Here is a 26,672-nt window from a genome sequence, read left to right as displayed (position 1 = left end):
AACGCCAGCATCAGTACTCTTGTGACATGGGGCTCTTAGACATTAATAAAATAGGAGTTAGTTACTTGAACATAAGAAACTAAGAAAGGTGTCTACTAAGTTATCAACAGGTGGATCTCTCATATACAATGGATATCTAGACAAATGGATGGTTCATATCAAGGAGGCACGGGGCAGGGTAGAAAGAGATTTCTGTTAGACTACTCAGAACAGTGTTCAATTTAAATTCTCCAAACTGTTTATATCTAGAGTTTCCCATTTAGTATCTTCAGGTTTCAGTTGGTCTTGCATTACTGAAACCGTGAAAAGCAAACCCACAGAGAAAGAAACAACCATGTGCACTTTGTAGAGCCCGAAAAGAAGTGAATCTTATCTGTTGTGTGATGACTGGCTTCTCGGGCAGACATCTGTGTGTTGGCAAAGCTTTCCTTGGAGCTCATGCTGGATCATTCTAAGCATTTTATGTTATCATTCTAAGAATTTTAAGTCCTCGTACTCAAAATGCAAATACCAAACAGCAAGAATAAGCCAGAAAAATGGGGTGTGATGTTATCCTTGAGGGGGACTCCTTTATCCTGCTGGCATGTTGTCCTGAGACTTTCCACGAATTGGATAAAATCGGAGCTGCTCTTCAACTCCGTCTGGAATTTCTACTGTTCCACCAAAGTTATTGTTTTATACTTCCTCTTATTTCAGGTCTATATAGTCTGCAAGGAGTAGGAAAGAAGAAATTCCTTTAATTTAAACGCCTCTTAGTTTATTTTTACAATTTTATTATTGGTACTATCTTGAAATCTGAAGGAAAATTCCAAGGACACATGGGATAGGGACTAAGAGGAGAAACATAGATCTTTTGCTTATTGAGTCTATTTGGAATGGAATGAAAATTTCCATTGTTTGCACCCAAAGCAATGGGCAAGATAATATAATTTATTTGCTGGTAGAAATGGATTATTTTGTAGTTTCTTTAGTGCATTATTCAGATGAGAAAGTAACTCTGTCTTGCAGTGAAGGACACATAGGTAGGCACAAAAGGCCTTGAGTGCCTGTGTGCTACTCAGGAGACTGAGGTAGAAGGATCACTGGGGTTTGGAAACAGTGTGGCAACAACCATCCTGAGTCCCTATGGCCATGTAAAAAGAAAAAAAAAATACAAGAAGTTATTTATGCAAGAATTAAGAAAAATAAGATTGGTAGATTTATTGTCATCTAGCTTTAATATTAGCAAAACTGAAGTTAGACACTTAAGCTTTGTATAGAAATTATATAATAATCTAAACGCCCTTAATTCAAACAAATATACTGCTTCTCCATTAAAAACACTTTCTAGAATGGCCTTAGAGCTTGGAGAAATACTTCATTCACATCTTCCAGTTTATTATAAACAGATGCAAATCCAGAATCCCAAATGAAAGATCTGCATAAGGTAAGATGGGAGGTGACCGAAAAGCCTCCGTGTCTGTCTGGGTACACTGTTCTGCTAGTACCCTAAGATGTCCAGTAACCAGAAGCACATCCTGTGTCATTCTTTAACTGTTTCAGAGTTTAAATCTTCAGTATCACCTTCTTTCCAAGTGGTCCTTGGGGAGAAGAAAGGTTGAGCCTCATACTTATCCCTTGGAGTTTCAGGAGAGCAGCCACAGCCTGAGATGTTTTAGGGTCCCTTCTTCAATTCCTTATCAGTGTACATTCAGGCCTGATCAAGAAGAGTCTTCATGAAAATGGAAAAACCTTTGCTGTCACTCAGGTTTTAGGATTTCTATGGCCAGAACCTAAAACAAGGACAGAATAAGATTTGTATTATTCTTGGCTTTATATTTGAAACAGTACTTTTCTGGGGTAGCGTGCGCGCGCACGTGTGTGGTGTGTGTGTGTGTGTGTGTGTGTGTGTGTGTGTGTGTGTTTTCTGCTTTCTTCTGTAGAATTCCCTCCCACAGCATCCAGGCCCAGGCCACTTTGTTTATAGAACATCAAAGTTCTTGGCAATCTGCTTTTCACAAATGAAATAAAGTTGAGGCATTAAATGGGTTCTTTGTTTTGTTTTATTTTTTTTAATTGTTAAATAAAGACACTGTTGGGATGTGCCCCCATGTCTGGAAGTAGTGAGAGAAATGTCAGGGCAATCAGAGTTTGCCATGTAGTCTGACGCTGCTGTGGTTTCTCCAGTTTTGCTCTTCCAAGGCTAGTGTGAAAGGGCACAACAGGAGGCAGACAGCCTGGTGGGCCTGTGTGCCCAGTGTCAGTCTGGCAGGCCTGTGCCCAGTGTCAGCCTGTTGGTCCTATGTGCCCTGTGTCAGCCTGGCAGGCCTGTGCCCAGTGTCAGCCTGGCAGGCCTGTGCCCTGTGTCAGCCTGATTAGACTGTGCCCAGTATCAGCCTGATGGGTCTGTTCCCAGTGTCAGCCTGGAGGGTGTGAGCCCAGTGTCAGCCTGGCAGGCCAGTACCCACTGTGAGACTGCCTGTGAACTTGTGTCCTACAGGTTACTCTTCAATGCTTGCATCTCCATGTGCCAGCCCATAGGATCTGGTAGCTCTAAGTTAACTGTGTTTTTATCCATCTGTCTCTCTGTTTGATTTTAATTCAGTAAATTTTTCTTAATTCACACAGAAGTGATCATTTTAATGTGAACCACTTCATGGTCTTTAGTATACTGACAATATTGTATGACTGCTATCTCTACTTTTAATAGATTTTCATTGTTCAAAAGAAACTCTAAACCTATTATGCCCACGACATATTTTCTTCCCCTTTAAGAGTCCCTGGAAACCAGCAGTCTTCATTCTGTCTCTGAATCTGCATATTTTAAATATTTCTGAAATTACCTATTTCCTACTATTTACCTATTCTGATAATACATGAAATAATATGCTATGTAGCCTGTCCTTGACCTACACCCATAGATCCAATCAGACATAAATATTTGGGGAAACAAAACTGTTTCTGGCCTAACTATGTGCAAAAGCCTGTCACTTTCCCCTAAACAGTACAGGGTGGCAGCCTCTTAGAGTGTGTCCACACAGGAATAGACATCAGAAGATAATTTAAAGTACTCCGAATGATATGTATTATGGAAGACATCATTTTATATAAGACACTTAGGCCTGGGAATGTAGCTCTGTGGGTATCATATTTGTGATACGCAAGTGTGATATCCACACTTATGCAAGGCCATGGGTTTGATCCCTAGTACTGGATGAAGCTGAGCATTCTCAGGTTTGGGTCTCCAGAGCACTTCTTCCAAGGATATCACATGACAACTGAACATGGCTTTTCTGTCTCATGCCTTACACTGCACACATTCTTGAGGCTATTGGCTTTCATAACTGAGCAGAGCCAACCTTCAGAAGTCAGCAGCTCTCTTGCTCATTTTGCACTGTACAGTTTAACCCCACCACCTTTTTCTGTCTCCAGCACAATCTGGGAGACAGGAAGTAAGCCCTTCTTTTACTTCACTTGACAATGTTATTTTGAGAGCCTGTTTTATATCATAAAGTGTATTGTATGCTGGGCTCTACCCGAGACAGGCAAGGCTAACTTCCTGTCCTCATGAAGTTTATCTATGGAAGGGACACTCCTGTCTTCCTTTGCTGGATTCCTTGGAGTCACATGTAATAGGTGCTTTGATTTTCAGCAACTTTAGCTTATGTTTGTGTTGGTTAATTTTCTGTTGGCTGTGATAAAAGACCTGGATAGAGAGGGACTTATGGAAGAAAGGATTTGTTTTGGTTTAAGGTTCCAGGGGATAGAATTGATCATAGTGGGGAGGGCATGGTAACTATCAGGGAAAGCGTCGCAGCACAGCCAGGAAGCTGGTGAAGCATGCTTTCATCCACACACAGGAGGGTGCGTGCACGCGTGCGCACATACACACACACACACACACACACACACACACACACACACACGGAGCACACACACACACACACACAGGAGCACACACACAGAGAGAGAGAGAGAGAGAGAGAGAGAGAGAGAGAGAGAGAGAGAGAGAGAAGCAGAGCAAGGCTATAAACCCTGCAGTCCTGCTCCCAGGGGCATGCTTCCTCCTGCAAGGCTCTCCCCTTAATGGCTCTGTGACATCTCTAACAAACTGGGAACCAAGTGATCAAATACACAATCTTGCAATGAATATTTCTCGTGCATAGGAAATACGTTCATCCCAACACTCATTTTAGTGAGATTTGTGAAAGGGCTGGATCTTCACTCGTCTGGTTTGAGCTTCTGAGCAGATATGTCACTGAAAAAGAACATTCGGAAGAACAGTTTTTGATCATTAGTGTGAGATAGACTTCCAAGGCGTTTTCTCAGGCATTTTAAAAACAGGTTACATGCACATTCTTGTCAATCTGATAGTGAGAAGGATTTGATTACTGGAATGTGTCAGCCATGATAGAATTCCACAGACAATAGACCCAACTTTTAAAGAAAAATTATTTTCAAAAAAATAGAAAGACCTTGAACTATGGGCCTGTTTGAGGACAGTCAGGTGTCTTTCTCATTTGGTTTTTCCTGGAGAATGAACCCAGCTGTAGCACAGAAAAACCGAAAACATCACTACATTTACAACACTAATGCAGTAAGGGCATTTTCATTATTCGTTTCTAAGCATAGTCAGTGTTTAGTTAACTGTGTGGTGTCGGCTCACCAGCTGTGGGTAATGTGAACCTTGAGACACTTACTTAACACTAAGTCATATCCTCATCTTACTGTGGCAGAATGAATCTGTTGAGAGCTTCCAGTCATTGTCCCCATAGGTCTGCCCATTGACGTTTCCAAAAGTGTTCACAGCAGTCTGTGAAGCAGGCACGACATGCTTAGGTACAGTGTTGGAACTGATATTCACAAACACTAGATAACTTACATGAGAACGTGTGTAACACAATTGTAAAAATGAACAACACTTCCGTCTGTTCATTTCTACGCCAGGCTTCATACAGCTGATAAACAGCAAGCAGCTTTATTTTAGTCATATATATATATTTTCTTATTTACTTTGAAATCAGTTCTTTGCTCAATAAGAGACAGGGCGATGCAAAGTCAGAATTGTTTTACAATTATTTCTCTGCACTACAAGGACTTGTTGGTATTTTTTTTTTATCTAATTTATACCTGCATCTAATAAACAATAATTATGTTTCTAATGCATTTTGGTTAAAAATAGGCGTTAAGAATACTGTATAAATAAAGAAGTATAGTTATTATATTTTGCTATTTCTCCTGATTGAAGTTTATTTTCCCAGCCATATCCCCTCTCTATATATTATTCCTCCAAGTGTCCAGTTCTCTCTTGCTCACGAATGTGACTGTCTTCCAGTGTCCCTCACAGGCTCATGTTCTGGTGCTTGTTGTTCAGCTGGTGCTCCTGCTTATAAGGAGAGGCTGTGGAGCACGTAGGAAGGATGGCTCAGCTGGAGGAAGTAGGTCACTAGGGTTGAACATTTAAAGGAGCTGCTGGGCCCTTGGTTCCTGCCATGTTCTTTGCACCCCACTTCTCTCCCAAGGACTGGTGTCTTTGAAACCGTGAGCCAAGAGCACCCATCTCCATTTGATTTGTTTGTCTCAGCTCTTTCATCAAGCCAATATGAATAGTAACTAATATAGTTTAACAAAGTATCTATTTTTCTGAGAAAAAAAAAAAAAAAACTTCTCTTCCTAGATTTCTATGTGCAATTCTTCTGCTCACTGAGCTTATCAGGTTAGCTCTAGAACAACAGTTCTTAACCTGTGGGCTGTGACCTCTTTGGGAGTCATCTATCAGATATTGTGCATATCATAATTTACATTACAAGTCATAACAGTAGCAGAATTACAGTTATGAAGTAGCAATGAAGTAATATTGTGGTTGGGGCTCACCACAATATGAGGGACTGAATGAAAGGACCACAACGTCAGGCAGGTTAAAAACCGCTGATCTAGAATAAATAGTGTGAATGAAAATTGCAAGATTTTCTGATAGAAATATTCTGTCTAGTTTTGTAGTATATCAATCATAGTCTTAGTATTTTCAAGATCTTTTCCAATGAACAAGTCTCACGCCATTCATTCTTCCCTTCTCCCTCCTGACCGTCTCTTATAACCTTCCTGCTCTCTTTTAAATTCATGGTCATTCTGTACATTAATTGTTGTTACATACATTGTGTGTGTGTGTGTGTGTGTGTGTGTGTGTGTGCACGCGCGCGCGTGCGCGCGTGCAGTTTCTAGTTTTCTATTGTCATGAAATTGTCATGTCACACTGATATGGAACCTGATCGTTTAGGTAATCAGGCCCCAAACGTAAAGGCCTGTCAAGGGCATACAAAGCAGCTTCCTTGCCATCCAAGGTCAGGCAGCCTGAACCGTTATGTCTCACTCTCCAACATTAACCTAGTCCCCTTCCTCCACCCAAAGAAGGAATGGTTCCTGTCACACAGCATAAGTCACATTTTAGTGTGGGTCACACATTAACTGGACCCACAGAAAATGTGACCATTGTCAAAAACAGTCAAATATAACATAAGTCATGTAATGTAAGTCATGGGTTAACTAAGCTTTTGCACCTATGAAAGCCCTCCTTTTCCCTTGAACTTAAAGGAAGACACCTTGTTTCCTGGGCCCTACTTCAGGGCCTGTCTATGTTGCTGCAGATGTTATCACTTCACTTCCCTGGAACCTCCTCTCCTTTCCCCGCTAAAACCTAACTAGTCAAATTTATGAATGAAAGGTCCATACCTGAATTAATTTATATTAGTTACTTCTACAATGATAGGCTGTCCATGGGGTCTTCATTTGCTCTTCAGGGGCCATTTGACTTTATTCAAAAGCTCTAGATTTTGGTGTGGAACCATTTGGACTTATCAGTTTGACAAGTATGGGAATATGTACATCTTTTTTTGATAGCTAAGCAATTTCTTTACAAATTACAAAAAAAAAAAACAAAAACAAATCAAATTCTTAATTAGTTTGAGCATTATTGATTATGTTGAAGTGCCATATTATGTCATGTTATGTCAATGTGGGTGCCATATTCCTCGCACCAACAGCTGCATAGAAGGCAAATGTTTAATTATGTAAGGATCCTCACATCCCTCCCCAGTATCCCAGTGGATGGTTTAGGTTAAATTAGAAGGAAATGGAGATTTTATTTAAAATACCAACAAAATTTACTACAGAACAAGAAGGTTCAGGCTGCCCTCCACCTGAAGGCTAATGCAGTCAAGAGTTTCTGTGAAAGAAACTGACTTATGCCATGTTGGCAGTGAAGAAGATGGAGAACATGGCTCCTTAAAGCTCTATTTTAGGGTTTTAGGGGTTCAGCGTGCTTGTCTAGGGAGGGAAAGGAATACATCAGGAAAGTCATATACTGAAAGGGGTCTTTGTCATCTACAAAGTCTTCCTCCTCCTCCCTTTTCCCCTCCCCTTCCTCCAGGACATAAAGCCAAAGGCTCAGCAGTGGGAGCATTACAAAGAACCTCAAATGTTCTGGATCCTATAAATCTAAGAAAAGGGTTAGCAAGAAAGGGTGGACCATTTCTTCAGAATATAAAATGCTGGGCAAGAGGTAGAAAATCTCAGCCCTACAGAAGGGGAGGGGAGGGGAAAGGAAGAGAAAAGAAGGGAAAGGAAGGGAAGGGAGTTAAAAGTAACTGCCAAGGACAGTTAAAAAGAAAATGACTGAGGCTGAGTGAAGACTTCATTAATATGGAATTTTTTTAAAAAATTAAAAGTGAATGATTTCTAAGTAGATCCAGCCAGATATTCCCTGGAATTATACAAGGAAGTTTTAAAAGACAAGAGACTTGGGGGTTACATAAACCATAACATAAACCAGGTTTAATCCTTTCCTATGGAGAAGCTTTATCCCAACCACTTTTGAGCTGTTCCTTCAGTACCACTGAGTTTTATCCTTTCAGAGGCTTGAGTCTGTAAATCCATTAAGCAGTGTCTGACCATGACCATGTCCAGAGGCAGTCTAAGCTGCAAGCATCCCTTAGGCTTAGCTTCTGGCACAAGATGGCACAATTGTGGAGTCTCCGGTTTTGAGACCTTGTTGGAAAATCCTCTGCTGTCACATGTTAACGTTGATCTGAGTAACAAAGCACTCCTCTGAATGCCTGGGTTAATTATTTATCAGCATTGTCAGTACAGTGTCAGGCAAGAGAGTGTTTGAAATTAATACACCATTTGAGTGGACTGATTGATTGCCCCTACAGCTAAAGACTCTAACATTTACTAGCTATGCAGACTGGTCATTAGTCCCTTCTTTTATCTGTTAGCAAAGAATAAACAGAAGTTGTAATAAAAATTCATCAGAGTGAATAGACTTGGTATCTAAGTGGCTATGATAACTGGCCGTCTACTAGATTGACTGCTAGAACATTAGCAGCAGAAAAGATTTCTTTTAGAAAAAAAAAATCATCCCCTAATTAATATTTACCTTATAAATGGACTCTTTTAAACTAAGTTGGGATATACAGGGAATCTTCTCCATATCCACTATAATAAAGCACACTTAATAAGTTTGTGTGGCATTCCTTAACCATTAGTTTTAGGAAGGATTGAGGCTTTACAAATGTGCCCGATTATGCTCCAGGTGAGGTTTTCTTCCTCCCACTAAAGAATGAAAGCTGCGAGGCCTGTTTTTCAGCCAGACATTTGAGATAATCTGACTTGTAATGAGAGGCTCTGCCTTCAGAGGTATCACTCTTCTCACCTATCAGATCATGGTTTGTTTCTAAGAGTAAATTGGAAGGGATGGTGAGGAGATATAGCCAAGGAGGACTCAAGGAGCTTATGAACAATTCTGCACATGGTAAGAATTAGTTACCAAATAGTGCCTGCTTCCCCGGGAACTTATAATTATTTTACGTTTCATCCAAGAGTGACTTTGAAGATCAATAGAACTATCTATTTTATAAGTGATGATATTGATGTTCGAAAGCTTAAATAACTCATATAAAGTACCGAGGCCATCAGCGAGTCTGCTAGTTCTAGAGTCATGGCCATCCATCTGACTCCTTGGCATGAGCGTAGGTGGAGCTGACAATGCTCTACGGTTCTGTCTGTAGGGGAACCTCTCATGGCCCACACTGCATTTTTTGCCTTCCTTGGCTCCACAACAGAACCAGATGATGAGAAGTGAGGATGCTGAAGGAACTGTTTAACAGCTACATCCAGAAGGCCAAGAGACTATTGAGTTCTCATGAAGACAGGCAGATAGCAGCAGAAGGGCACCTAGGCTATCGCATCCCTGGGAGTCAGGAAAGTCTTCAGTCAGTTAGGGACTGGAAGGTTTTACCTGTCAGAAGCATAGGCAAACCAATAGTAATGATCAAGAAGAGTGGAAGTGAAATCTTTTTCACAAAGAAAGGATAAAGAAGAAAGGGACCGAGGGAACAATGGTTGGGGAGCTGCCTGGGAACACTCAGGAAGATGCAGGTATTGCTCATCTTGGTCAACAGGAAGCAAAGTTGAGTTCTCATGGCCAAGCCCAGGAAAGAAAGGAAAATGAAGGTATAATATACACTGTTCTAGGTTCCTGGGTAAATGGGACTTTAACCCAGAAGTAGAGGCAAGAAGGTTCTGATTCACAGCAACAGATAGTTATCTACTAGAGACTCAGGGAGTAGACTACTATGAGAATATACATACCCTATGATATTCACAGGCTCTACTTTTGAATCTTCGCTTAGCAGACAGTTTAATTTTTAGCTGCTTTAGTTACTTTCATATAACACAACTAAAATATTTACTTACGTGATTTAAGGGGAAGGGTATTTCTTTTGGCTCATAGTTTCAGAGGGTTCCGTTCATCGTCACCTGGCCCCAGACTCTGGGGCATGTAATGGAGAATTTTTGTTTACTCTGCTGTGAAGAAGTAGCAGAGAAAGAGCTGCGGACAAGGTCCTCCCAAGACCCCACTCCAAGTGACATATTTCTTCCCACTAAATCTTACCTGCAAAGATTTCCAGAAGCTCCCAAAATAGTATGATCAGGTGGGGATCACACGTTCAAAAAGTGAGCCTTTGGAACACAGTTCATACTCAACCACAATAATCAACCCAACCTAAGATGTAAAACAGAGCACAATCAGCAAGAAATAGTTAAATTCATAAAGGATCATGTAATAATATACCGATTTTACATTTGAATCTACATTAATGCCTCAATGAGAGTCATTGTTGATAAAAGCCCATCCCTACAGTGTTTGGATATTATCTTAAGGAGGAATAGAGTTCCTGATGCTGGTACCTTCCAATCTGTGCTTCATTTTTATGTTCTAACTTCCAAGAGGATCTAGTAGATAACAATTTTCCGATTATGTTCTCTAATATTCTCTCTCTCTCTCTCTCTCTCTCTCTCTCTCTCTCTCTCTCTCCCTCCCTCCCTCCCTTCTTTTACAGGAGACTTTGAATGTGATTGATCCTGGTTTGATGGACTTGAATGGAATGAGTGATGATGCCCTGGAATGGGATGAAACAGACATAAGTAACAAACTCATTAGTGTGCATGAAGAATCTAACGACCTTGATCAAGACCCAGAGCCTATGGTACCCACAGTAAAGCTTGAAGAGACACACCACAAGGACTCTGGTTATGAAGAGGAGGCAGGTGACTGTGGAGGGTCTCTGTATACCTCAACTATCACTGCCTCTCCCAGCCTACACATTTACCAAGTGTACAGTCTTCACAATGTCGAGCTCCACGAGGACAGCCACACTCCATTTCTGAAAAGCAGCCCGAAGTTCACAGGCACATCACAGCCCACTGTTTTAACTAAGAGCCTCAGTAAAGATTCGTCATTTTCATCCACAAAATCGTTACCAGACCTTTTAGGGGGTTCTGGTTTGGTGAGGCCTTACTCGTGTCACAGTGGAGACATGAGTCAGAATTCAGGCAGTGAGAGTGGGATTGTCAGCGAAGGAGACAATGAGATGCCAACCAACTCTGACATGAGCTTGTTCAGTATGGTAGATGGCTCCCCAAGTAACCCTGAAATGGAACATCTGGACCCACAAATGGGAGATGCAGCCAATGTGCTAGAACAAAAATTTAAAGACGAGGGGGACTGCACTAAGCTTTCAAGTGTCTCTCAGGCATCCGTCTCACCAGTAGGCTGTGTAAATGGAAAGGCTAGGGATTTAAACAGTGTTACCAAACACACCACTGACTGTTTGGGAGAAGAATTACAAGGAAAACATGATGTGTTTACATTTTATGATTACTCATACCTCCAAGGCTCAAAACTCAAATTACCAATGATAATGAAACAGTCACAGAGTGAAAAGGCACATGGGGAGGATCCCCTTCTTTGTGGTTTTTATTTTGATAAAAAGTCCTGCAAAGCTAAACATCAGGCTTCAGAGTTACAACCAGATGCACCTCCCCATGAAAGAATTTTGGCAAGTGCACCCCATGAGATGGGTCGCAGCTCATACAAAAATAGCGACATAGAGAAGACATTCACGGGCATTCAGAATGCCAGACAGCTCTCCCTTCTATCTCGTAGCTCATCTGTAGAGTCCCTTTCTCCAGGGGGTGATTTGTTTGGATTGGGAGTCTTTAAAAATGGCAGTGACAGCCTCCAGCGAAGCACTTCTTTAGAAAGTTGGTTGACATCCTATAAGAGCAATGAGGATCTCTTTAGCTGTCACAGCTCTGGGGACATAAGTGTGAGCAGTGGCTCAGTTGGTGAGCTGAGCAAGAGGACACTAGACCTTCTGAATCGTCTGGAGAATATACAGAGCCCCTCAGAGCAAAAGATCAAGCGCAGTGTTTCTGATATCACTCTGCAAAGCAGTTCCCAAAAGATGTCCTTCAGTGGCCAGATGTCACTAGATGTCGCATCCTCTATCAATGAAGACTCACCGGCATCTCTTACAGAACTGAGTAGCAGCGATGAGCTCTCTCTTTGCTCAGAGGACATTGTGTTACACAAAAACAAGATACCAGAGTCCAATGCTTCATTCAGGAAGCGACTGAATCGCTCAGTGGCTGATGAGAGCGACGTCAATGTTAGCATGATTGTTAACGTCTCCTGTACGTCTGCTTGCACTGATGATGAAGATGACAGTGACCTCCTCTCCAGCTCCACTCTCACCCTGACGGAGGAAGAGCTGTGCCTCAAAGATGAGGATGATGACTCCAGTATTGCAACAGATGATGAAATTTATGAAGAAAGCAACCTAATGTCTGGGTTGGACTACATAAAGAATGAACTGCAGACTTGGATAAGACCAAAACTTTCCTTGACAAGAGAAAAGAAACGGTCCAGCATCACTGACGAAATAAAGGTCAATAAAGATGGGGGAAGTAACGAGAAAGCCAATCCCTCGGACACCTTGGACATTGAGGCCCTTCTAAATGGGTCCATAAAATGTCTCTCTGAAAACAATGGGAATGGTAAGAATCCACCCAGAACTCATGACTTAGGAACCAAAGGTGAAAATAAGAAAAATACGTATGAAGATACTAAAGATCCACACGTGGCTGACATGGAAAATGGCAATGTTGAAAGTATTCCAGAAAGAGAAAAGGAGACACCACAAGGGATTCCAGCAGCATCAGAGAACCTTACTTCAAATGTGAAAAAGATTTCTGAATCCAAGCACAGTGAGGGTGAAGCATTAACGGATGGTCCTGATGGTTCAAATGTTGCTGGAAAGGAATTTGGTCCCCCAAAAGATAGACATCCTCCACAGACTGGTCCCAATCTCCAGCATCCTGAAAGTGGCGACTGCATGTCAGCCCAGAACTCTTGCCCAGGACTACTGTCGGAAACTGGTGGTGGAAGCAGACAAGACAGTGATGGACTAAAATCTTCGTCTGATGGTGCCCCAAGTGGGGCTAGAAAATCTGCTGGTTGCTGCCTACTTGAGCAAAATGAGACAGAGGAAAGTGCTTCTATCAGCAACAGCACTTCCTGTTGCAACTGCAAGCCAGATGTTTTCCATCAAAAAGATGAAGAAGATTGTTCAGTACATGACTTTGTTAAGGAAATCATTGACATGGCATCAACAGCCCTAAAAAGTAAATCGCAACCTGAAAGTGAGGTGGCCGCTCCCACCTCCCTAACCCAAATTAAGGAGAAAGTGTTGGAACATTCACATCGGCCCATACACCTGAGGAAGGGGGACTTTTATTCCTACTTATCTCTTTCATCCCACGACAGTGATTGTGGGGAGGTCACCAATTACATGGACGAGAAGAGTAGCACTCCCTTGCCACCGGACACTGTGGACTCTGGCTTAGATGACAGGGAAGACATGGATTGCTTCTTTGAAGCTTGTGTTGATGATGAACCTGGTGAGGAGGAAGCTTGTCTCCCCAGTACCCTTCCGAATGAACCAGTGGTCCCGGATGAAGCTACTATGCCAGAACAAATGACAGCCAGGTCTTCTGTGTTCAGTGATGAGACAGACATGGTGCCTCTTTCAGGACCTTCCCCTCAGAAGGGAGCTGATGATGCAAAGGAAGGAGATGATGTGTCCCACACTTCCCAGGGCTGTGCAGAGAGTGCAGAGCCTACCACCCCCTCAGGAGAGGCCAGTAGAGAGGGGAGTTCAAGAAAGCAAGGTGTATCAGGAATGCCAGAAGAAAAGGCCGCTTCTGCCAAACCGAAAATTCAAGCTTTCTCTTTGAATGCAAAACAGCCAAAAGGCAAGGCTGCGCTGTATCCCAGCCCCCAAACTATAACCTGTAAAGAGAAGCTCGTAAGCTTTCATGAAGATCGACACAGTAACATGCATAGGTAGAATGTAATGCCCCCAAGCATGGAAAACATCTCATTGAAAGGTACGTATGAGTACTTCCACCGTGTGTGTGTGTGTGTGTGTGTGTGTGTGTGTGTGTGTGTGTGTAGATATGAGTTTGCATTAATAGAACCACTATAGAAGACTGGTCAGCATGGTTAGTTGTGACACATACACATCTGGATAAGACATTTAAGTAGAAACACAACAGTGAATGCCACTGTGAAAAGCACAAGGGGACCAGTGGTGAAATTTTGATATTTAAAGAGACATTACATTTATTCCATCATTTTGGCAAGAGCAATACAATATTTGAGAAAACAGCTGATCCATTTAGAGCTTTAATTGCTTCAACTGGAGGAGAAAAAATAGCTTGTGACTTACGGGCATTCCCTGATCAAACTGGATGTTCAGAAGCTACCTTCCTTACTGCAGCTCCTACTTAGAACCGCCTAGCGATGAGCAGGGATCAGGCTAAAGGCTGTGTCTCCTTCCAGACATTCGCGTTCCCTCAGGCTTCTGCTTCACATAACCAGTCTCCCAGTCACTTCCCCGTGGAAGGCTGTACTGTCATAGCTCCTCATCATGGCCTCAGAATCAAACAGGAGCAAAAAGTTGATGTAAAGGAGGAGGCCCCTATTTGTACACACACAGATTGAGCACCAGCACGGAACGCAAACACTGGGAGGATACGAGACAAGTTAACAGCGTCTCGATAAAAACAGAATTTTTGAATTTTGCCTGAAGGTGACAGGCTGATTGCCATCAATTTTTTTTTGAGAAATTCATTCCACTTTTCATATTTAATAAGACAGCTATTGATTGATAATTCTGAGATGGTGATATAGCTCTGGAAGCGACACAGAGATTCTGCTATTTCCCATTTCTAAGCCCCAGTGATGAGTGCACTTCCTCAATCAAGTTTAAAAAGAAATTTAGCTTTCAAGTATGAGAGTTGTATTTCACCAAAGTATGAGGTGCATAACACCCCTCCACCCCCACTACAGAAGCCTAATGCCGTAACCTAAACTCGTGCTATAGGAAATGAATTACAGAAGCAATCTACCCTAATTTGTTAACTTATTCAAATAACAGTTATTATACTTAACTATGCTAAAGATTATCTTTTTTGTGGCAGATTGTTTATTTTTTTGATGAGCCTAATTACTGATTTTCTAAAAGTAATTTACATTTATTACAAATACATCTTTTAAAATGTGACAGATAAATGTTGTTCCCATAATGTATTATGAAAAAAGTTACTATTTAAAAACACATTATTTAATTTGAAAGATGAATGGCAAACATCATTATTTTTTTTTCCTGCAACACCTGTGCCCTGAGCTCATTAAAATGTGCGGTTCTATGTCGAGTTGCTAGAATCGGGTGCGGGGGGAATCTATACCATATATACCCTAAAAATAAACTCCGTGTGCAAAACCGAAGAAAGGCATCCTGTCTACTGATGGAGCTTTACTAATTTTCTATTTCAGACACTATTTACAATTGGCTGCAAGTGAGAACAAAAGGGGGAGAGAGAGAAATGTGTTTTCTGTGAGTTGCGGCCACCCTATAATCACACCCTCCATCAGTATGCAGTAAAACTGACCATTAAGGGAAAGTAACTGGGACTCCATAAGCCCAGAACAGGTTTCTATTAGAACTGATTGGTTGCGGGCTCAGCCCGCCTCCACAGAAGGACCTGGAAAGCCTGGCTGATTTTGTTTTCTGAAAAAGAGATAAAGGCTTGAAAGCAACAGTGCTGTGAGCATGCCACCCTGTGACTGTGACCCTCAAGTCACCGGTCCTGCTGAGATCTGGAGCAGAGATGCGCGGGCCGGGTGAAGGCTCTGGAATGTATTCTCCCTGTTTCATCCTCTGGGAGTCTCCTCCTTTCCTCACATAGAGAAATGGAATTGGAATGAAATGTAAATGATGAGCAATTCCATTTTTGACTTGAGGGAAGTGGAGGTGCCGATAGATCTGTGTAATTGTCACGTTTTACAAGCATAGATGGTGTAAAAATATCAGCCGCTTGCCTGCCCATCAGAAGGGTTCTGTTGTGACCCACACCAGGCTGTACCTTGGCCAAAGGGAAGAAGGAGCCAGATTTAGAACTGTAGAACTGACATCGCCCCCAAGTGACTTGTTATCAGCCTAGAGCTATATGAACAGCCATAGATTGCTCCTATCCACCTTTGAGGGTGTGTGAGCACAAGTGTGTGTGCAAGTGTGTTTGCATGTGTGTGCGTGTGCATGTGTGAGTGCATGCATGTATGTATGTGTGTGTGCAGAGTGAATGCACGTGTGCATGCATGTGTATATATGTCTCAGTACCATATTAACGAAACATCTTGGTACCTGACTTTTTGCCTAGTTACAAGCTTTGGGTGTAAGTTTGCACTGACCTGTCAGGTGTCAAAGTACTATCACCTGAGAAGTTATTCAATCTGAAAATGCTGCAAGCTTCCAGTCTTTGTCAGGGTGTGTACTGAAGTTACATCTGACACTTTGCATCCATATGAGGTTGTTGTTGTCAGTGTTCCTTCTACAGTGTCCAAAACCAGCAGAAGTTCTTCCTTTTAAAAGCCATTTGGTAGCATTGTCTTTGTACCAGGACAACACAATTCACCAAAGTCAATTTGCTGGAGCTCTTTTCCCAGAAATAGATTATCAGATGAAATGATCACAATTCCATCCGAATGTGTTTACGACTTAGAACCACGCAGATAGTCTGCAACCAGAAGAGATTCTTTTTATAAAGAGTTTTGAAAATTATATTTATTTACTGTGTTCTAATTAAAAACCTCTGAACCCATTTGAGAAGATTTACTATGTGTGTTTGCACTTATTTCCAGCACAGTGCTGGGCTTTTCACTGGATCCATCTGTGTTAAAATGGAGAGGTCAGTTATAGCGAATCACATCCAAGGGGATGTAACTGGCTAGATCCAGCTCCTCCTGCCTAATTTGGAGGGAGAAAAGCACATAGGGTAGGCCTGGAATGCCTCCTAGAACCTGCCTGCCTAAGAAATGTAGTTTGTACTAATCATTCTGTTGTATTCTGACAGTTATTTCTTCATAATCCTCATCATAAGCCTGTGATCTTTATGAATGGTTTAACCCTAAATTTTAGGCTGGATAAATCTTGCAGTGTAAAAAGTTAACTCCTCACATGCAGCCAGTGTGTATTTTGTGTCTTCTCCTTAAATTCACCTAATGGTTTAATGTGTACATGGTGTGTGTGTTACTACTTCTTTTGGTCTTAGTTTCATTGCCTTGCCTACTTTACCAGTCTATTCATGGGAGGGTGGCCACAGAGTTTTAGATTTTAGATGAATATTTATGTTGATGCGTGTTAACATAATTTAAAGTGCATCTCAGCTTTTATAAATTGAGAAAGTGGTTGGAGCCAATACTTCTCATCACACATGATGTCTCATTCTCTTACTGGACTGACATGGGTATCCCAAGGCTGGCCAAGCAGCTGTAGGAAACTACATTGGGTGCTTGTATGTTATTCTTTCACTAGACACTACATGTGTCTATAAAAGTTACCTTTAAATCACCTTACTAACCCAAGCTTCTGCTGGATGTGCTTTAATTATCTGATACGTCTGAATAACTTGCCAAGCTATATAAAGATTTTTCAATAAACTCTCTCTCTCTCTCTCTCTCTCTCTCTCTCTCTCTCTCTCTCTCTCTGCCTCTCTCTCTCTGTCTCTCTCTCTGTCTCTCTCTTGTGCTCGCTTTCTCTCTCTCTCTCTCTCTCTCTCTCTCTCTCTCTCTCTCTCTCTCTCTCTCTCTCTCTCTCTCTGTGTGTGTGTGTGTGTGTGACTCATTCTGTGTTCCCTCCCTCTCTTACACACACACACACACAGGGGGGAGGGAGGGGGGGGAATTTGGGCTTGAGCCCATTTGGCCTGCCTTGTTCCCAAGTGTGCCAAATTGAAAGAATTGATTACCCAGAGGGAATTCAAATGCCAGCTCCTTACTAAGATGGGGTTGGCTTCACTGGAGGATTCCCCGCTCAGATTCCTGATGAGTCACGTCCTCAGCATGTGAGCAATGCTGCACTGTGCTTTCTTGAATTACTGCATTATTTTTTTATGGTACGAAGTTTTGTTCCATTTGCCTCTGTCTGTCTCTCCCATCCCTGTTAACTTCCCATATCTTCTCAACATCCTCTTTGGCTGTGGCAGAACAACGGTGGGAAAACTTATTCTTTCTCGTACACAAAGTTGTAAGTTTATAAAAAGAGACAGAAAGACACAGAATATTTGCTTCTAAGAGGTCGGGGGGGGGGTGTGGAAAACTGATATAGCACTTCAGAATTTAGATTAAACCCAAGCAGGCAGAGACCTGCTTTATTTGAGAGCTGGTCTGAGAACCCAAACTACTTGGTATCCTGGAATTTAGATGTTTCTCAGATTTGACCAGTTGTTGTAGCCATTTAGAAATAAGTAGGGCAGGGTGAGCTCAGAACAAATTTGTACCAATCATCTCACATAAAGAGAGAATTGAGTCAGTTTAGTTTCCACAATGTTTCCTAGACCTAAAATGAAGCACAGTAATAGCTGAGTTGTAAATTCTAATTGTACCCTTTTCTAGGCAAGGACCTAAAGCATTCAAGATTATCAGAATGTTGTGAATGTTCCATCACTCTATAATAGAACATCATATACAACTCAGAGGAGGATGTGTTAGTCTGGGAGCCAGGCACCCACCTGGTCTGTGAATTGTGTTCATACAACGTTGCATCCCTTGGTACTGACTAACTGACATTTTCATAAAGATTTAAAAAAAAAAAAAAAACCTTGATAAAACTGAGACCATCCCTAGAAGAACAGATGAACTGATGATGCAGAGAAAATATAATCATAGTTGATTTTTCTTATTTCTTTTTGAAAAGGTATGAACATATTAAAGTATCTATATAACTTGCTTAACTGAAAATGTGTTTGTGTGTTCTTTGAGCCTTGAGCTAGTGAAAGTCACATTTCATAACTTCTCATTTCAGATCACTAGCACATGACCGTTCCCCCTCCCACTCCCCTCTCCCAGCAGCTTCTGGTAAGGGCTTCGTTCTGCAAATGACAGAGACATTACTGACACCTTTTCCTGTCACCTCTTTCTTTCCCGTAGATAGCCTGGCTGAAGCTCAGGGCTGGCCCTTTCAACCCTAGGCTGGTCTTGGGTTCCATCCTGTTATCACTGCCGCCTGTCACATTGACTGTCTGAAGATGAACCTTCCTGGTGAATGTGGTCTGTCCTCGTGGACCTTTCGATCTGGATGTTTGCATTGCTTCTCTTAGGTGATCGTCTTAGTTCCACAAAGCTGCTTGTTCTCCCGTGGATTCCTGTCCCAAGCTACCTCTGGCAACCCTATCTCTCCAGCAAGACTTCTGTTTTCCCTGTCCCCTCCCTCCTCCTTTTAAAGCTCTGCGGTTCACCAAATTGATGGTCCATTGAACCCACTGTCTGGAATGACACCCCTCCTATCAGTACTTGACCAATTTCATGTTTTGCTCTGAAATTTTTCATGGTATTATACCTATGTTTATTGAAAGAGATTTACTTAAAAAGCCCAGCCCTTGATTTGATTGTACTATAGAGGAGACACATTGATCCTTATAACAAAATTAAGTGATGTTTGAAAGCGCCATTTTAATTATTTCTTCTTAACAATGATCTATGCAGCACTTCTAGAAACAACTATAACAGTGTTGTATCTTATGAACTGGCATATTCTACTATTAAGTTTGTTTTTGGTTTCTAGGCTTCTTGAGGTGGTAATGAGAAAAATGCTTTTTTTTTTTTAAACGGTGTGCCTTGCTGTATTTCTTATACCATTTATTAAAAAGCTGCTTTTGTGGTAATATTACGTTGGTTTGAAAGGAGGAAATAGCAAGGTTAAGATGCGTGGAAAATTTCTGTATATATGTATAAGCTAGTGCAAACACTGATGTATGACAGTATAAAATGCTTTCATGTTTGTGACGTCCAGTGATGTGGAGAGTATAAGCCTTAAACCCGTTTGATTGCATGGTAATTAAAATTGGCATAATAAAAATAGCTTATTGGGGGAAAGGAAAATTAATGATCTTTCTTACCTGTGTTCTTTACCAAATTCTTGCATCTGGTTCTGGAAAAGAAAGACAAACAAACCCCATATATTAGCTTCCAAATTTTCCATATTACACAGAAGGCCTGAGTTGCTTAGACTACAGACTAGGCCTGAAGCCTTCATAATTTTCAAAAATCTTTCTGTTTCACTGTAAGCATCCTGAAATAGCAAAGGTTTAAAGGCCATTTCCATCAACAACGTTTTATTCTAAATGCTTTTATTTCTACTTGTTAATGGTTTAAAGTTGTATTTGGAGATCTCTTACGTGCCCTAATTTATTTTAAATATTTAAATGGGTTTGATGGATGATATAGAAAATTTGATTATTATTTAAACTATAGATTTCAGGTGTATTTATTTTGTTAAGAAAAATCAATATAGAAATATTCCATTTGGTCTTTTTTTTACTTGAAAGTTCAGCTATTAATTTATATCATAACTCCTACTAAAGTGCCTGACACACAGTAGGTATTTCACAGTTTCCTGAATTATAGTATTGAGTGGGGTAAATATATATATATATATATATATATATATATATATATATATATCTGAGACTCCTGCATTAAAACTAGAAAAAGATGTGTAACGTGAACCACTCACAGTATATAATCAGATTTCAAAAAGCAAAGAGAACATGACAGACATATGTAACCACAGAAATGACAATCATTCATTCAATAGATCACTCATCAGCATCTTTTGCCTGCAAAGTTGCTATTATAGATTCAGGGAGAGTAGATATGAACGTTGCACTACCCTTGGAGGTTTATTTGTGTTTGAGACAGTGACCGACCACACAAACATCATGCCATAGTGTTCCACGGGTAAGGAAGAAAGCAAGTGTAGAGAAAGAGTCACAACGAGAGAGAGAGAGACAGTGGTGAGGGACCAGGGCAAAGAGAAAGGCTAGGAGAGAGAAGAGGTTAGCAGGGCCTCACTATAGGTGTGACAGGAGAGAAGGCCAAATAGATAAGACTGAAAGGTGTTTACAGAGCCGCTTGGAGCTTCTGTGTGCTGTGTACTAGGTATAGGAGATGCAGTAGCTTGCGTGGGGCTTTATTTTATCCCATGATTAGAACTTACTAGCACCATCCCAAGAACACTTAAATTCCACGTATCTGCAATTTCACAACCTTAATAATTTTGTGTGGGTTTTGCCTCTTCTAACCTTTGCTGCACAGATTTTTAAATGGATGGCTCATTGTAGGCTTTTGGGTATGTAGTGACTTCTTCCGAAGGACTCTTAGACATCTAGTTAGAGTATTCGCAAGGATTGCAAAGGAGAGATGTTAGACATAACTGTGTTGTAGGGGGAAAGTAAGGGAAAATTAGCTAGGTTCAAGGCAATAGCAGAGTGCACAGGGATCGTAGACTGAGATACAGAGAAAGACAGATCCTAGAAAAGTATTTGAACATTTTTAGACCTCTGTTGGAATATGGCATTATTTTATATACTGAGACAACCGGAATTTCTCTTGGTCAGTAACTAATGTCAAGTCTATGTCTATTAAAAAGACATTCAAAAAATTAATGGAACATGCAGGACTATTTGCCTCTTATGTACTCATAAAGACTTAGAATTTGAAAATATTTATTAGTTAACTACTTAACACTAACACCAATTGCCCAGGTCGACTCTGGGATTTTATTAATGCCTTTTCCAGCCAGAAGAGATGGAAGAGCCTCAGTCTCACACCCTGTGTAGACACTACCTTCTTTCGGTGGCATTTGAAAACAGCTCATTTGCTTTGTATTGATTCAACCAACTATATCTACACATGTCCCACAACGATAGTTTGTTATTTGTTAAGGCAAAGTGTCCCTCTGATGGGCATGTGCCTCTGTTAGAATGTGCTTTCCTTAGGTTGCTAAATAAAGTCCACAGGGTACCCCTCCCTCTTTTAGTTTTGCTCATTGGTCCTATGCCTGTGCTGCAGAGCAGCCCCTCAGAGGAGTCCTCGTCCCTCTGTCTCATGGCCGCCCTGCAGGTAACTGAGGACAGTTATTCTCTTCCCCAGGAGTTGCTCCAACTGCCCTTCATATGTCATGATTTCAGATCCATTTCAAACTGACTGAATGTTAAACAGGCAGAACCCTTGACATCAAGGGACTGTCTTCATCATACACGTAGAGAGGTGTGTGGACATTTAAGTGCTAAGTCTTCTCAAAAATATATTCGAGATATATGTTTATTCTATTATTGTAAATTTCAATAAATAAACAAATAAACAAGTGAATAAAATAAGAATCCATGACTTCCTTCAATGGTCCAGGCTAGTGCTGGAGTAATTTTCAATCTTTTCCCCACGTTGGATACAAACATAGTATTTCCATGTAAAACAGATCTACCCTTCCATTTGCTCACTCGGTAATTCATTTGGTCATTCGAACATTCGTTGAGTAGTCACTAGTGTGTGTCAGAGGCACAGTCTTGCCTCACCTACACAAAGACAACTGAAGCATGATCTGTGTTTGCAGATTTCCCTCTGATCATACCCTTGAAGAGAATAATTATGATATTTTCCCCAGATTAATTTTCCCCAGACCCACTTACTTCGCCTCTTATCTAGCCTAACTACGCTATCGAAAGTCAGGTGACCAAATTGATATGTCCTACGGTCTAGATGGAACTGTGAGAAGTGAAGTGGCTTTAATTAAGAGAGAAGAGGTATTTTTTCAGATATTTTTAGTCATTCAACACATCTGCAAACAAGAGAGCAGTCTGAATCTAGGGCCTGCGACAGCCCAGGTTTGATTGTCTTGTCGCTTGGTTCATTCAGCTCAGATTTTCACCATAATGGCTGAGAAGAGAGTAGGTGCAGATGTCAGTGAGATGACACAGCTGGTTCTCACAGGGAGAGCTGTGCTCACTTTTAAACAACACTGAAATACATTAGAGTTTTTTTTTTATTTTTACAGTAACTATAAAGTGATTAGAGTCACTTTTATATTTGAAGTAGAACTTGGACCACCAGAATTTACAGGGACACCTCTTTTCAGATACACACAAATTTCCCCTATTTTTATTTTGGTAATTTTAGACCTATGGGAAAGCCAAGTGTTATAAGAACAATGTCTTTGCACACTTCACTCAGATACATTACTGTTAATATTTGATATCTTTCTCTCTGTCCATGCCACACCACATGACACATCACACACACATGCATACATGTGCATGTACACACTACCTTCTTCTATGATTGTACCATTAGAAATTCATTTTTTTGCATACAACACTTCATTTCTAAAAATGGGCTAATATGATCAGGAACATAGGCATTTTCTACAAGTCTGTAACACCATACAATAATACTTAGTAATCCTTATTACAGTTTCTCTACTTTCAGGGTATGCTTTTGTGTGTGTGTGTGCACTTTTACTTTCAATCTTGTGCCTAAACAATGACCACATAGGCCTTTTAGCTTCGAATCTTCTTGATCTTGAACACGTTTTTCATTCTCTTTTCATTTCCTTTTTGGTCCTCACTGTATTGACATTTCTGAAGAGCTCAGATCAGTTTTATAGAATGAGTCACAACCTGGATATTCCTGTTATCTTCTCACTGTAAATCTCAGGATGAGCTGGTTTTGTAGCTATAGCTTATGGGTAATAGTGTGTTCATATCTTAAACAGAGTGGGAGTGGATCACCTACATTCTTGATTCACATTTATCTTTTGTTTTCTAAGGCAGAGGTCGGCAAATCATGGCCCATGGGCCTAATTAACCCACTGCTTATTTGTATTTGACCTGGGAGCTAAGAATGACTTTTATCTTTTTTATGTGTCTGAAAAACAATGAAAAGGAATGTTTTGTGATAAGTGAAAATTACAAGAAATTAAAATGTGTCCGTGAATAAAGTTTGATTGAAACACATTCACACACTTTTTTTTTTTTACATATAGTTAGTTTTGCACTATAACTGCAGTTACTTAACATAGTCAGGATGTCTGAGATGTTTTCTTATATAACCCATTGTAGACTCTCTTCTGATCCCTGATCTATGGAATTATAACATTTGATACCATTTTGTGAGAGGCTGATAGACTGCAAAGTCAATGAGACATAGAACACGCAAGTTTCTCTTTCTAGATTTTATTACATTTATTAAATTTCAGTTTCATGGTGAGTGACCGATCCATTGATATTCTTAAGTCACAGTATTCTATGATTTTCTAAGGCAGAGGGCAGCCAACTATAGCCATGGACCAAATACATCTTTTCCTCTGATTTGTAATTTTAGAGAAAAATAAAGTGTACTTTGTTTCATAAACAGAAAGATTGCCCTACATCATTAATTTAAGGATTTGAATTTAGTTTACTATTAATGATCAGTTTGGAATTTAGTCAGTCATAAATTGGATATTTAGTGCAACCAAGACCACCAGAAAAATTGGTGCACCCTAAACTCAATGTACCAATAAATTGAGACCTTTTCTCTAAAGCAGTTTTAAGTATTAAGCCAGGTTATTTTATTATTATTTATTTATTTATTTATTTCTCAACCATATATATGTATGTATGTATCCTTCAGTCCTGGTCATATATAAAAGGTTTCATAAGCCAAGGAAACAGCTATTCATCTGAGACTCTGCTGTGGTTTTGGGTAGACACTCTCATTGAGTAAAAGAGTTCAATGAAATCATTCCTGTAGTTCATCCATAGATTTGATGCTGGCAGCTCTTTCACATATATAGTAAGAGAATGGTCAAGCAAACCATACATATGCTCCTTTAAAAACAGCTACATGCTTTCCACACAGCAATTACTTCTGCATATGAGATTTGCCACCAATTTGCTTGTCCAAAGAAAAATAATAGATCAGGTCCACGATGTTTCTTTAGCAATGGCGTGCTGGCTAACGCCTTGAGGCCACCTGACTCTCCATTGTGGACTCCCACCAAAGTAGAAAGTATGCAGTTCATTCACTCTTGTACTTTGAAATTAATCGTGGCCTGCGCAATGCAACCTTCCTTAGCTTCTTTTCCGGGCAACATGCATGCAAAACTTGGATGATGTTCCTACATGTGAGATTGTGTTGTAACAAAATACTTAACTCTGGGAAATTTGTAAACAAGAGAATTTGTAGCTAGACAATCTAGAAGCTGAGAAGACCAAGTTCGGGGCAACAGAAGATTCAGTGTCTGGTGGAATCCTTCACGCTGCTTCGTTGATGGGTGTTCTTTGTGCTTCCTCACAGTGAGGGGTGCCGAACAAGCCCCCTCAGCCCTCTAAGGGCAGTTATCTTGTTCACAACTTAGTCATCTTCCAAAGACTCTTATCTTAATTTTGTTGCACTGGGGATTGGGTTTGAGCATGGAAATTTAGGGATACAGACATTCAGAACACGGCATAGGCATTTGCAGGCTTTGGGGCAATTGCCAATAAAACAGTTTCTACTGAGGAAACTACTCGGCTCTCTTCTCGCCACGCAAGAAAGGGAACAACAAAGTTGATTGGAGTGACACGGTTTTGTGGGCAGTTTAAGAACTGTCTAATTTGTTCTTAAAAAAAAAGTTATTTCTAAAGTTTTGTATGTTATTATTGATTAGCGGCCTTGGAACATCATGTTTAAGACACACTAAATAGGAGTGGTCCCAAAGCACAAGAGGATGAACCCTGTGCACTACACTGAACAGCCCCAGGTTAGCCACAACCATGAGGAATTTGAGCTGTGGGGAGTCAGCTCTTCAGAAAAGCAGCATTAAAAACAGAGATGTGAGACATTGGGAAACTTAGACTCCCTCAGCTTGGGAAATGGCCAGTCTAGGCAATCTGGTCTTGGGAGCCTTGCCCAGCATGAACTTTGGAGGCAGAAGATGATAAAGATGTCCCAGATGTGCCGAGAGTCACACCTCACTACCTAAGCTGCATCAGCTCCCCACTGTGCTGTTCTCCTTCATTCGTGTAGCTTAGGGAAGTTTGACTGGAAGCCTGAGGAGTAAATTTGGATATGTTTCCATATCATGAGGACAAGTAACAATACAGCTTATTAATTTCGTGCAAATGAGTAATATAGTCTAATATAAACCATGTTAAAATTATGAAAACTTTCCTTTATCTTTAATCTACCGTTGAAAACAAAACACCAACTTCATAAACAAATGGGGGTATTATAGATGTAAAGTATTATTCATCAAGATTTATTCAAGGTCTTAAATGATTCAGGCATTAAGAACATAAAAATACTCAAAATCCTCTGTAAACCCCATATTCCCTAACCACTGATTTGTCAAAACATTCGGGGTTATAGAATTAGTCTGGTTCTGCTCGTTGATCGTGTTACTTAAACTAAGTCAGAAATTCAAAGCAAATCATTCCTTTTGTGTGTATTTCCTGGCAAATGCGTGTCATTTATTTTAAAGAATCTCCAAATAAAAAAGCCAAACTGCTGGAATGTACCTTGTCATTAAAATCGAATGAAGAACATGGAGCCTCCTTCTTTGTGATCTCCTTCAGGGCCATCTCGTATGGCGCTCAGGCAAGGCTTTGTAGAAAATCCCAACTTTCCAAGAAGCATCTCCCTTCCCTCCCATTCACGGTTACTACTTTCCAAATAACTCTCGCTGTGCTCTAAACTCTGGATATTCTCCTCCACGTCACCAATGGTGTCGGCGTCTTTGCATGCTTTGGGTTTTTAAACTTACGACAAGTTCTGATTGGTTGTGAACGGCAGGAGGTACAGTCCTCAATACTGATATGTTAGGTCATAAGTAATTTAAAGCAACTTCAAAACATTTTCCTAACTCAACATTGTCATGATTACCAACTGATGTTTAGTGTCCTAGGGTGGCAAGTTACAGGGAAGGAAACTA

General features: G+C 40.7%; 1 protein-coding gene across 3 annotated transcripts in view; it reads left to right on the top strand.

Annotated features, from left to right (window-relative positions):
- Positions 1 to 26,286, top strand: part of Akap6 (A-kinase anchoring protein 6) — a 423,485-nt gene extending 397,199 nt beyond the window's left edge. For all 3 annotated transcript variants that reach the window (XM_076941872.1, XM_076941873.1, XM_034514536.2), the window contains 2 exons: positions 10,380 to 13,770; positions 18,872 to 26,286. In XM_076941872.1, the coding sequence (XP_076797987.1) occupies positions 10,380 to 13,730 (3,351 nt within the window). In that variant the 3' untranslated portion in view covers positions 13,731 to 13,770; positions 18,872 to 26,286. The remainder of the gene's footprint in view (positions 1 to 10,379; positions 13,771 to 18,871) is intronic.
- Positions 26,287 to 26,672: the final 386 nt, after the last annotated feature.

Source organism: Arvicanthis niloticus, chromosome 11 (assembly GCF_011762505.2).
Source record: "Arvicanthis niloticus isolate mArvNil1 chromosome 11, mArvNil1.pat.X, whole genome shotgun sequence".
NCBI lineage: Eukaryota > Metazoa > Chordata > Mammalia > Rodentia > Muridae > Arvicanthis > Arvicanthis niloticus.
This window is presented reverse-complemented; position numbering and strand designations above follow the sequence as displayed.